At 40.5% G+C, this 13061-nt stretch overlaps 1 protein-coding gene across 1 annotated transcript in view; it reads right to left on the bottom strand.

Moving 5' to 3' along the window:
• Positions 1-10263: 10263 nt before the first annotated feature.
• cacna1c (calcium channel, voltage-dependent, L type, alpha 1C subunit) overlaps positions 10264-13061 on the bottom strand; it is a 173587-nt gene continuing 170789 nt past the window's right edge. The window contains 5 exon segments of the mRNA XM_025057260.1: positions 10264-11662; positions 11890-12049; positions 12145-12253; positions 12435-12531; positions 12956-13053. Coding sequence (XP_024913028.1) covers positions 11129-11662; positions 11890-12049; positions 12145-12253; positions 12435-12531; positions 12956-13053 — 998 coding nt within the window. The 3' untranslated portion in view covers positions 10264-11128.

Here is a 13061-nt window from a genome sequence, read left to right as displayed (position 1 = left end):
TATAGAATTCTAATCTTTACAGACACAGTTGGTCTGAGTACGAGTAAAAACACTGCTGTAGGAAATGCAATTTATTTGCAATTTTTTAATAACATCATTCCTCAGATAAAAATGCAATGTTACAGGAATATACATCAGATGTTAATTTAAAACTTGCTTTCAAGGGACCATACAGTCTAAATATACTTTTTTCCTTTTTTATTTACTGTTAGCGTGCGTTATAAGCAAGACAGACTCTGTCACCAAAGACAGACTGACAAGTTACAGATACAAACTGTACACGGCTTATTTACAAATAAACTTTTTGTTTGGTTTTTCTTGTCACTTTTTATTGAAAATAGGAGTAGAAAAAGTGATTGAAGTAATATTCTGATTTTATTTAATTTGTATTCTTCCTTACTAAAATCCAAAATGAAATGAAAAGAAAAGAACAACCAAAACAATCATTTATCATTTAGAAAAAAGAGAAGCAGAAGAAGAAGAAGAAGAAGAAGAGGATGTGTCAATGGTGAGACCCTGCAGTCATCACCCAGGACAAAATGGTAACCAAGGAAACCAAATGATGTTGGGCCAGTGTCACTAAGCAACCTCAGGACCAATAAAATCCCTCACAGAGTTCAGAGGGCGTGGCTTATGTCAAAGAACTCATGTGAGGAAAACAAAACAGCCACCTGTCTCCAAAGCTACTGCGAGCGCAATAAAATAAAAACAGATTTTTTTTCTGGACCATAAATAAAGTTATTAAAAGACTACATTTAAACAGTAGCATCCTAACTTAAATCACTACGTACTGCATTCTGTAACAACACAAAATCAACTCTCCGACAGAAAAACAAACAGCTCCATCCTGTCAAAGGCCCTTAAACACACCGCATGATGAGTGGACGACGACCACAGATGGTCACTGGACACCAGCTGACCAGCCCTGACGTCAGACCTTCACCTGAACAAACATCAGAGCTCTGATCACCTGCCACTGAATCAACTCACTGGATTCTACTTCTATTTTCTTGTAAATGTTGTTCATGACAGTGAACTGTGACAAAATGTATGTTTGGATAAACAGGCTATGATTGGAGCAGTAATTAAAGTTGCATTTCGCCATTTAAACAGTTTCTCACCAACTGGAAGCCACGAGTATTAGTCACATATGTTACACAATTTTTTACTTTTTTAAAAATCAGAAATCAATCTGACTATTGTTCTTTAATTTGAAAATTGGATGTTTTTTTTGCCATTTTATTTAGAAATCTTGGGATAAAGCAAAATCCTCACATTTTTGACTATTGTTTAAAGTTCACTGTTAATGTGAAAAGTAAAAAGGAAAGGGAAAAAAATATGATTTTTTTTGTGTTATAATTATTATCGAAAAGTCCACCTGACTTTATATTCTGAGGTTAATTTATCCTGAACATACATTTTTAAGTGAAAACCTTCATTATTCTGTCCATAATTAGGAAACTATAACTCAAAGAAAAATCACAGATTAGACTTGTAAAAATAAATAGAGGAGACAACATTTCTGACTTTAAGGAGTTTGCAGTCACTGAGAAGAGCTTCACAAACAGCAGAAGTTGCATGAAGAAAGCAGTGGGAGAGAAGCAGGTGCACGTGAACATTCAGGGTTCTGAACAAGACCCACAGAACCACGGAGAATAGAAGAATCTGCTGCAGCTAAAAACCCTGAACAAAGTCACAGTTGAAAAGACAAACTGGCTCAGAAAACTCCATCAACGGACGCTAGACACTGTGTCCCTTCACCAAAAACATCTATTCTCTCTAATCCTGTGGCATCTACGTGTAAATAACAACGAGAGTCGGTGGGTAAAACACAAGATTTCACACAAGTCTTAAATCTTTTACATCGCCACATGGGGGTGCTGTAGTCGACGCTACACTCGTTCATAGCACATCCCAATGTTATTCCTAAATCAAAGGGCAGGCAGGTGTCATTTATCTGGCTCATCCACTGGACACTGAAGAGGTCACGGAAGGGAAATTATACTTCAGTTCCTCACCATTAAATACTTGACCAGTGAATTAATACTATTTTTTTTTTACACAAAACTGATGGGTGAAGACTCAACATGCAACAAGTGACATGCACCGACAACCTTTCAGAAGAAGCTGTTCCAGTGTTTGCTTCCCATTATCTGAATCAGGCCCTTTGGTTTGATAATGTCAGCGAGTCAGAAAACACATCATTATCACTGAGTCAAAATCTGGCTTTTTCAGACGTGACACTCAGACAAAAGGCCTAATCTCACCTAAAGGAAACTTAGCGGCCAATTAAAAACCTACAGTGAAAATGTTCTGCTGATCACGAACCAATAAAAACCCTCAAAACCCTCTTTTCTGCATCTCAAAACTAGATTTCAACACTTTTGATCCTGCAAAATCTCTCTCTTGGCTATCATTCCATATATATATCTCTAATAATTGTGATATACTTTTCTCTCTTTCTATATATATACACACAGTATTTAAAAATAGAACTTGTAATGTAAATGTGTATTTAATAATATATTCCTTCTGTTCAAATTCCCTAAAGCTTTCATGAGCATCAGCATCAAAGTAACAGAAACGTAGACAGTATTCTCTCTGGTCAATGCATAAAAAGGGGGATTTAGATCACTGTGCATGTATAAAATGTAATCATTTAAACTCATATGACACATATGAAGGCTGCAGTGATGTAATGATGTAGACTATTAGTTTTGCAAGACGCTAAACTACTTTACTTTCTGCGCCGTGTACAAATCAAGAGAAGGATAAAGACACAGTTCAAGTTCTCTTCCTGACAGTCTTCAGTCTTCTGAATAAATTACTCTGAAAGTGTAAAGGCTATATGTGTGTTAATGTACTGCTGTAGGATGAGCAGGTTTGGGTGCTAAAGCCAGACACTAACTTTTCAGACGCTAACTTGCTATTTTTTTTTTACATAAGATAAGACACACACAAGGGAACAACAGGCTAGCTTTGGGAAACAGTGAACATATTTTGGGCTGGCTTAGGATGTTTTGTTTTTTTTATCGGACTTGAGCAATCTTTCTTTACTGGTATATCAATTAGCTAGTACTATTGGTGAAACCTGTCACTAAAGTTTCAAAATTCATGCTAAATCCTTATTTAAAACAACGTGTTTGAAGCTCAGTTTTTTATTCTAAGGGGGACTGTTTAGCATGTTGGCTAACAGCAAAATAATATAGTGTCAAAGCCTTCTTTTAGTGATAGGCTGAGACCACACTTAGCTTTCCAAGGTAAGATTGCTAACCCCTGGTCTAAAAGGTAATTGGTGAAAAACGCAGGCATTTCAACGGGGCAACTAAACTCAGACTGACATTCAATCAGCCGGCTGATACAAACCATTTCTAATCTATATTTGTACGAATTACATTCCCAGGTTACTGTTCTGCCCTTTTCTTACTCTATAACATTCTGGTGATTAAATATTATATATTTTTATATATATTTATTTATATATCTTGCTATATATGGGGTATAAAAATATACAATCATAGGCTAGTGGTGAGACAACAGATATCATCATTCACATAGGACCAACACTTATTATCCCAAACCCCAAAGAGATAAATCCCATGCACATTAAACTCAACTTAGAAAATGAACTAACGCCACCTGCTGCTTAGAATCCGAACCTCCTACAATCCATAAAAACACTCTCCAAACATTCTCTGTGTTGCTAAAACCCCACAATCCTCCTCGTACCAACCACCAAATCGATTGTCACTCAACAACAAGAAACCACGCCCTTTATTTCCCATTTTGTCTTTCACACAAGGGAATGTTTTCACTTGGGAGTTTCAAAAGAGGGTGTGGGGGGCAGTTCACTGAACAGCTACACAAACAGGCCTGACTTGGGATTGATAGTCTGACGAACTCAAGTACAACACAAGGTCAAACACTTTGCAAAGATTGTAGCACTATTCCTTTAAGAAAGGTTCAGCATGTCCAAGGTCTGGTTCTAGGGCTCGATTTTGGTCAGTATTGATTTAATAAACAGTCTGTGAAATTTCCAAAACTCTCATAGTTTCCTTATCAAATACTCAAATACTATTCTTTGAAAATACAATAATGCTGTACGGATCCAGCACTAACTGAGTTCTGGGGTTAAACTTTAAATTCTCTTTAGTAGACTTACTGCTGCGTAGATACAGACATCAGGGTGAAACACAGTAGCGCTTGTCTATCGATCTATCATTACAATGGTTAAAAGCTGTTGGTTATGGTCATTTGGTCCTTCTTCAATTAAATAACCAACTATGAATGACAGAAAACGATAGAGTAAACACTGAAGACAATTTCAGTGGAAACTGAATGCAAATAATAAGTAACGCTGTCTTAAAATACTGCCGTTTGCCCTAAACATTTCTGTCATCACAACATATGAATGGCTTGAAATAACACTTTGAGCCCAAAGGACACAAGATATGCAAAATAGTAGTGGTACATGATTTGGGTAGAGCAAATGGAAATTTAAATGTAGCGGGTTTTGGAAAGTATGAGTGAAAACATGACTATAAGGTCAATGCAGAACCAACATCGTGACACTTAAAAAAACAAACAAAAACATCTTCACTCTACAACACTGCAACGTACCTGGTTTCAAGTATGTTAGGTGGAAATCACTGAGTTTACCTTAAATGACACAAAAAGAACATAATACCTATGATAACATATCTTTTGATTCATTTACTACTTACACAAGTATATACTTCCGGAGCCTTTTATACAGTCATAGTTATTGCATTGTTTTTGCATATCTTGTGGGACACAGGACCACACCCACTCATACTGTTACACTGCAGGCCTCAAAATTCAGGCGATAATAATAATAATAATAACAAAAAAAACGGCAATATAGTTCCTCTCCTCATGGGGGCAGCACGGACCACTGAATCTTTCACCAGCATCAACAAGTCTGGTTTTATAGGGTTACCTAATGTGGAAAACTTTAGCTTTAGCTGACGTTAGCTTCAGCTTGCCTTACCTTCTTTGATGTAATTTGTTTTGGAATTTCTCATACAAATATTCGTTATAAATATTCTTTGACCGTAGCATTTATAGCTGTTCCACTGGATTATGTAGAAGTTGATAAGTAGCAGAGCCAAATGTAAAAATGGAACATTTGTTTCGAAAAATTAGCATAAAATGGGGAAGCAGCTAAATGGCTTTCCAAATGTAGCGAGTTTGAAAAAAATAAAATAAAAACAAAACAAAGCTCAAAGTATAGAGTATAGTCTTAGGTGGTACAGAGGAACACAGAGATTTGCAGTATGGACCACAACAGCACTGCCACTAAAACACATTCATAATTCACATTTAATTTTGCATAATAATAATAATAATAAAAGTCTGTTACTGGCACAGGATGCAGAATATATGGCATTATGTTCATATATGAGTAATTATGGCCTAAAACACTGTTTTTCTATCCAACTATGTTTGACTAGTTGTACAGATAATTATATAAACTCTGGTGTAACTGAAAAGTAATGATTTGGTTTAAAATGTGACGCTTTGACCCTGCAAATGATTAGCGGTAGAAAATAGATGGATAGTTAAAAAAAATGTCAGCTCACAAAAAACATTTATATGAGCAAGAAGATAACAGCCACATGGAAACTACTTCTTCTGCTGTGTTTGGACATTTATCTCAGTGTTTTGGGTCAAAAATTTAAAAAATAAAGTGATTAAAATCTGAATTATGCAAAAAAAAAAAAAATATAAAAACATGGAATAGACATGGAGATTTTTAAGGAATTCTCTTTTTCTCCAAAACAAATTTTAAGTCAATCCGAGTTTTTATTGACTTTTTCAATTTAATGTCAGAACTCTAAAAAACAAATGAACAAACAATCAACAACCGTGCGTCCCGTGTGGCAGCCATTTCCCCATTTTGGGACAAATAAGGGACTCAATTATTATTATTAATGTTTAGGGCCGAAATCCATCCTATTACCATTAACCAACGAGTGATGGTCTAAAACTGACATCAGTGACAAAAAAGCAGTCAACATGCAACGAAAAAAAAAGTCATGGTGATCCTTGTTGACACAACCTTCCCTTAGATATTCTTAATCTCGTTCAACCAAATAAAATAATTTTACCAAGCAAATACTACTCAGTTAAAGTACTGCCTGTATTTAATGTAATCCCCCATTAACATTTAACCAGGTGAAATACATTAGAGACAGAAAGAGTTGCCAGAATGTTCTGTTGTGATATGAGCACACACCTCCGACACAGAGATGTGATTTAGAGGTCCTGCAGCATCTGTACACCAGCCCTAATATTAATAATCATATCAATGATAAGAATTAGTTTAAAGTCCTAACAACCAGTAAAATGACGAGATTGTGTGATTACGGTGTGTAACAGCTGAACAACAGGGGGCGGCATCAGTTCATGCTGCCCTGCAGTCCATTTACGAGGCATCACTGTGGCAGTAGGATTTTGGTGCTTCTACCAGTTTAGAGCGACCTTCCTCAGTGATGAGCAGCGACTGCCAAATGGCCAACCTTTTGGCCAAGCTGCAACGGCCATGAGCCAACACTGTAAACTTGACATTTCACTCTGGAGTCCTTTTGATTTACAACAGAAATATAAATAAATGGATAATCACAGACCCTTTCTCCAGAAAAGTACATACACTTTCTTACGTTTTACAAATTAAATGAATTTGTTTTCATCATCTGACTGATTTGTACTACATAAAACAATATTTAAAATGAAATGCCTGCAACACATTTTTTTAATGATAAAGTTAATTAGTTCGCTCTTACTCATTGGTGAGTTAGCAAGAGTGTTTAAAAGTAACATCCACCACAGGCTCAGTCCTGAAGCCTGAAATTGGTGACGTTCACAAGAAAAGTCCGATGTCAGCTGTGGTTTATTTGCATGGTTGTGTTACAGACTTTTTAAAAAAACTTTTAGAAACTGTACCGACTTTTCTGGAAATAAAGTCTGCACATTAACAGATGATTGAAGACTCTGCAGCTTGGCTAAAAAGTAAGAACCGTGCTAAAGAAATCACAAAGCTTTGGAAGCATGCCTGTCGTGCCATGGTAACCCTGTGTTAAGGAGGCCCATTATAACACACTCTCAGCCACACACTCAGACACACACACACCCTCTTCCACACACAACACACTTGTAATGCTACCTTAATTTAATTTCTCGGCTTAAAATCAGCTTTTTAGAATACTTAAGTGACCATTCACACACACGTCCATAGACACACACACACCCTCTTCCACACACAACATACTTGTAATGCTACCTTAATTTAATTTCTAGGCTTAAAATCAGCTTTTTAGAATACTTAAGTGACCATTCACACACACGTCCATAGACACACACACACCTCCATACACACATTTTTTTCTCCTCTGGGAAAAATAAATAAATAAATAGATACAATCTGTAAAAGGTGCATACTGATAGAGAGAAAGAACCCCTCACCCCTTTAGATACACACAGTGTCTCACACGCATACACTCGTACACACATACAGTACATCTTGTTCTAAAATGCACACATACACACACACATACGCAAAAACTCTATCGCCCTGCTCTGATACTTAAAACCTCTTAAAATTCTCCTAAAGTAAATCCAAGCAAAAATACATTTATAAGACCAGCACCCCGATTGTGCAAACAAATCAAGGATAAATTAAAACCAAATACCATCATGAATAGAAAACAAAAATAGTCATGGCTAGCCAGTTTTGCACAATATTAACTATTAAATACATAGTGGGCGTGGTCTGTAAAGAGAGGGAGATTCTACGTGTTGTGTTTGTGTGGCAGCAAATCCACGCTGAGAGGAAGAGGAGGCTTTCAAAGAAGGAAGTGGAATTGATTAACAGATCCTGTGCAGATCAACAGCATGGAAAGTTGTTTTTTTTTGCTCAATCCCCTTTTTAAAAAATCTTCCAATGCCATCTCTGGACACTCATGTCCCCCCTGTGGACGGAGGAAGTAAAAATAACCCAGCAATGGAGGAGGAAGAGAAGGAGGAAGAGGGAGGGATGTCTGACGAACCAAAGAGGAGGGAGGAGTACTGAGGTATGGTGAGGTATGAGGCAGAAAAGAGGGCTTGTTGTCTCTGTCTTAGCTACCAAATGCTCCTCCAAATTCCTGATGGAGCAGAAAGTAGGCGTGGTCAAAGAAAAAAACTCGCCAGAAAACTCCAAAAAAATGTCTCTCGGTTGTTAAAAAAAAGATCTTGGTGAACTCCTGTTGGGCAGAGAGTGTTGTCTCTTCTCTTTCTGCCTGTGGCCCCCTTTTTGCAGCCCGGTTGTGGCTGTTGGTCCGTCCCTCAAATCCTTCCCCCTCCTGGTTGAGGGTGGCGGTGTCACTAATCCATTCCCAGGCTGGCAGGGCTGTGCTCCAAGGTTCCTTAGCTTTGGAAGAGGAGGGAGAAATTCAAAAAGAGGCTGTGTTTGCCCCTGGCTGACTCAATACAGCGCATCTTTATCATCTGTTAAAAAAAAGAAGGACTTTAACTTTAACCCTTGACCCCCTGCAACCTGGTCTGCTGTCCCCTACCAGGCTTCATGGCTGCCACAGACAAGGATAACACAACACCAACGTAGGCATAGTTAAAATGAAACCTTCAGACACACGTCGTAGACTGCTGGAAATCCTTAAAAGGACTTCCTGTCTGTGTTGCCGCCTCCCTGCCTTTCCTCTGTCTTTTCTCTACTCTTCTGCTCATCACACTTTGAGGACGTGATAAAACTGTGAGGCACTTTAGAGACACACTCAAACATGTGTGGTGAGGACGCTTCTACACGTATAAATAGAGAAAACTTTTGACCACACGCACACTCTTACAAGCATACAGTCAGATAATATAGAATATAGTGTGGTACACTTTACTCACAAACATTGTCACACATACAAACTCATAGAAACCAACAAAGTTGTGACCGGGTGTTCAAGGTTCACTGGCAGCCATCGTCCAGAGCAGTTCACATCAGGCAGAGAGGCAGACGGTGTGTGTGTGTGTGTGAGGAGGGTGTGCGTGTATGTGTGTGTGAGTGTGTTAAGGGCGGGGACAGACAGAGCCAGCCACGGCGCTGTGACCTAGCACTGACCGGTGTCAGTGTCTGATGATGTCAGAGGGGCCAATTGGCTGATTGAACCCACGGAGCAGACTCCTACAAACTTGTGACGCACTCCATGTCCTCGTCCTCCAGCAGCCCGCTGTTCCTCTGCCGTGCACCTCCCATTAAAGCTGAGCTTCTGTGTAGTGCCTCCTCCCTCCCTATAACCACTACCTCCTCCTGCTCCTCATTATCTTCCTCATCCTCCTCTTCCTCCTCATCTTGTACTTTCTCCTCGGCTAGCAGCTCTTGCCGTTCCTCCACAGAGGACGGTCCATGGATGGGGCCTCTTTAGATACACACAGTGTCTCACACGCATACACTCGTACACACATACAGTACATCTTGTTCTAAAATGCACACATACACACACACATACGCAAAAACTCTATCGCCCTGCTCTGATACTTAAAACCTCTTAAAATTCTCCTAAAGTAAATCCAAGCAAAAATACATTTATAAGACCAGCACCCCGATTGTGCAAACAAATCAAGGATAAATTAAAACCAAATACCATCATGAATAGAAAACAAAAATAGTCATGGCTAGCCAGTTTTGCACAATATTAACTATTAAATACATAGTGGGCGTGGTCTGTAAAGAGAGGGAGATTCTACGTGTTGTGTTTGTGTGGCAGCAAATCCACGCTGAGAGGAAGAGGAGGCTTTCAAAGAAGGAAGTGGAATTGATTAACAGATCCTGTGCAGATCAACAGCATGGAAAGTTGTTTTTTTTTGCTCAATCCCCTTTTTAAAAAATCTTCCAATGCCATCTCTGGACACTCATGTCCCCCCTGTGGACGGAGGAAGTAAAAATAACCCAGCAATGGAGGAGGAAGAGAAGGAGGAAGAGGGAGGGATGTCTGACGAACCAAAGAGGAGGGAGGAGTACTGAGGTATGGTGAGGTATGAGGCAGAAAAGAGGGCTTGTTGTCTCTGTCTTAGCTACCAAATGCTCCTCCAAATTCCTGATGGAGCAGAAAGTAGGCGTGGTCAAAGAAAAAAACTCGCCAGAAAACTCCAAAAAAATGTCTCTCGGTTGTTAAAAAAAAGATCTTGGTGAACTCCTGTTGGGCAGAGAGTGTTGTCTCTTCTCTTTCTGCCTGTGGCCCCCTTTTTGCAGCCCGGTTGTGGCTGTTGGTCCGTCCCTCAAATCCTTCCCCCTCCTGGTTGAGGGTGGCGGTGTCACTAATCCATTCCCAGGCTGGCAGGGCTGTGCTCCAAGGTTCCTTAGCTTTGGAAGAGGAGGGAGAAATTCAAAAAGAGGCTGTGTTTGCCCCTGGCTGACTCAATACAGCGCATCTTTATCATCTGTTAAAAAAAAGAAGGACTTTAACTTTAACCCTTGACCCCCTGCAACCTGGTCTGCTGTCCCCTACCAGGCTTCATGGCTGCCACAGACAAGGATAACACAACACCAACGTAGGCATAGTTAAAATGAAACCTTCAGACACACGTCGTAGACTGCTGGAAATCCTTAAAAGGACTTCCTGTCTGTGTTGCCGCCTCCCTGCCTTTCCTCTGTCTTTTCTCTACTCTTCTGCTCATCACACTTTGAGGACGTGATAAAACTGTGAGGCACTTTAGAGACACACTCAAACATGTGTGGTGAGGACGCTTCTACACGTATAAATAGAGAAAACTTTTGACCACACGCACACTCTTACAAGCATACAGTCAGATAATATAGAATATAGTGTGGTACACTTTACTCACAAACATTGTCACACATACAAACTCATAGAAACCAACAAAGTTGTGACCGGGTGTTCAAGGTTCACTGGCAGCCATCGTCCAGAGCAGTTCACATCAGGCAGAGAGGCAGACGGTGTGTGTGTGTGTGTGAGGAGGGTGTGCGTGTATGTGTGTGTGAGTGTGTTAAGGGCGGGGACAGACAGAGCCAGCCACGGCGCTGTGACCTAGCACTGACCGGTGTCAGTGTCTGATGATGTCAGAGGGGCCAATTGGCTGATTGAACCCACGGAGCAGACTCCTACAAACTTGTGACGCACTCCATGTCCTCGTCCTCCAGCAGCCCGCTGTTCCTCTGCCGTGCACCTCCCATTAAAGCTGAGCTTCTGTGTAGTGCCTCCTCCCTCCCTATAACCACTACCTCCTCCTGCTCCTCATTATCTTCCTCATCCTCCTCTTCCTCCTCATCTTGTACTTTCTCCTCGGCTAGCAGCTCTTGCCGTTCCTCCACAGAGGACGGTCCATGGATGGAGCTTCTGCTTCCTCCCGCCTCTCCCATGTCCTCGCTGGGATTAGAGCTGAGGACACGGTCCCTGTGCATTGATGCTGCTGCTGCTGCTGTGTGGAAGGTGGGGTTGCCATTTGGGCTGTTCTGTGAGTTTGAGGAGGTGCTAGACACGGAGTTCTTGGTGGTGCCGTTGCCGTTGAGAATGTTGTTGGCAGCTTGCTCCATCTCCTCGATGGTCATGTCACAGGCATCGGCTAGCTCTGCCTTGGTTGCCTCGATGAATGACGGGTCCTGAGCAAACTGACCCAAACCCTCTGATATTAGCACCTTGAAGGAGACGTTACAAGGACCAGGAATGGAAACAGGGAGGGGGAAATGTGACAAAAATGGAAGAGGGGAGTGGAGGAGAAAAGATTAAACACGGTTGAAAAAACATCTGAGAACATTGTAGCAAGTCTTTGTTCCCGAGGTAATCCATACCCTTCAAATTCTTTGTTTTTCCACAAATAACCACTGAATTGTCCTGTTCCACCTGCATTCACACAGAAACTTACCGCCTCCACTAGACTTCCCGCACTGCCATGCGACAGCGAGCTGGAGTCTTTCCCCAGTAGCGAGGGCACCGTTAGCGACACCGGCCGTGGTCTCTGATTGGACGCTGAGCCACTGGGGATGGGACTATGCCCTCGACTGCTCCCATTATTGTCACTGTACCTATGGTTGTCATAAAAAGTTAAGCCCCCACTATGGTAATTATAATATATTATATTATGTATATTACATTATATTTCAAAAGTACGTGGTCTCACCAGGGCCCACAGTTGACAGAGGGCAGGCTGGTATTGAGCTTTTCATGGGAGTTTGTGCCCTCTAGCCTCAAAGAGGGCACTCGCTGGTAGGAGGCATCACTGCTATGGGCTAAGACACAAAAAGGAAAACCTTTATTTATACCAGTATAACAGCACATGTTGAAACATGACAAAACTCAATATGACCTTGTTCACTCAAATTAAACGTTTCCCTCGGATCATCATGCGTCACATTTGCTGGTAACTGAACACTTTTTTGACCTGGTTTTGTGACTGTGACACAAGTTTACCTGTGGGACTGGCTGGAGGCGTAGAGCACAGCCGGCTGAAGAGCGTTGGTGAGTGACTCCTCCTTAATAGAGGGCTCAAACCAGCCACTGCCAGAGCCTGAGAGAGACCAAAAGAAAAAAAAATACATCATATCTACAATATTTTCATAGTTGCAGTGTCTGGCTTTTTTTTATATTTGGGATTTTAAAAAAATCATGGGAATAGCAAGGGTTTCGCAAAAGGATATGTGCCCTAAAAATAGTTTCGGGGCTAAATGGATGTATAATAAAGTAAAAGTCACTAAATGGCAGCATTGCAGCTTATTTATTTAAACTATTTTAATAAGCAGGGGATTGTATGCAGAATGCTGCAGCAACTCATTCAGCGGTTTGTACAGATAAATAAATAAATATTACCAGGCCTATGTTGGTTGATATCAGAATTGGATATCAAGTCTTTGGACAATATATAAAAAAACCCTGTGCAATCAAAATGCTTAAGCAAAACATTTTTTTAAGCCTTTAATCCTGGTGTTGTTTACCTGATGATGTACAAGGTGTAAGGGCACAGCTGTCTTCTGGGAGACGTCTGGCCTGGACTGTCTCCTGAGACACTCCAGGTGGAAGGATGACCTTCTCCCTAACCAT

The sequence above is a fragment of the Cynoglossus semilaevis genome, chromosome 8, assembly GCF_000523025.1.
Source record: "Cynoglossus semilaevis isolate Cse_v1.0 chromosome 8, Cse_v1.0, whole genome shotgun sequence".
In the NCBI taxonomy this organism is placed as follows: Eukaryota; Metazoa; Chordata; class Actinopteri; order Pleuronectiformes; family Cynoglossidae; genus Cynoglossus; species Cynoglossus semilaevis.
The sequence above is the reverse complement of the archived record's forward strand: the minus strand, read 5'-3'. Positions and strand labels throughout refer to the sequence as shown.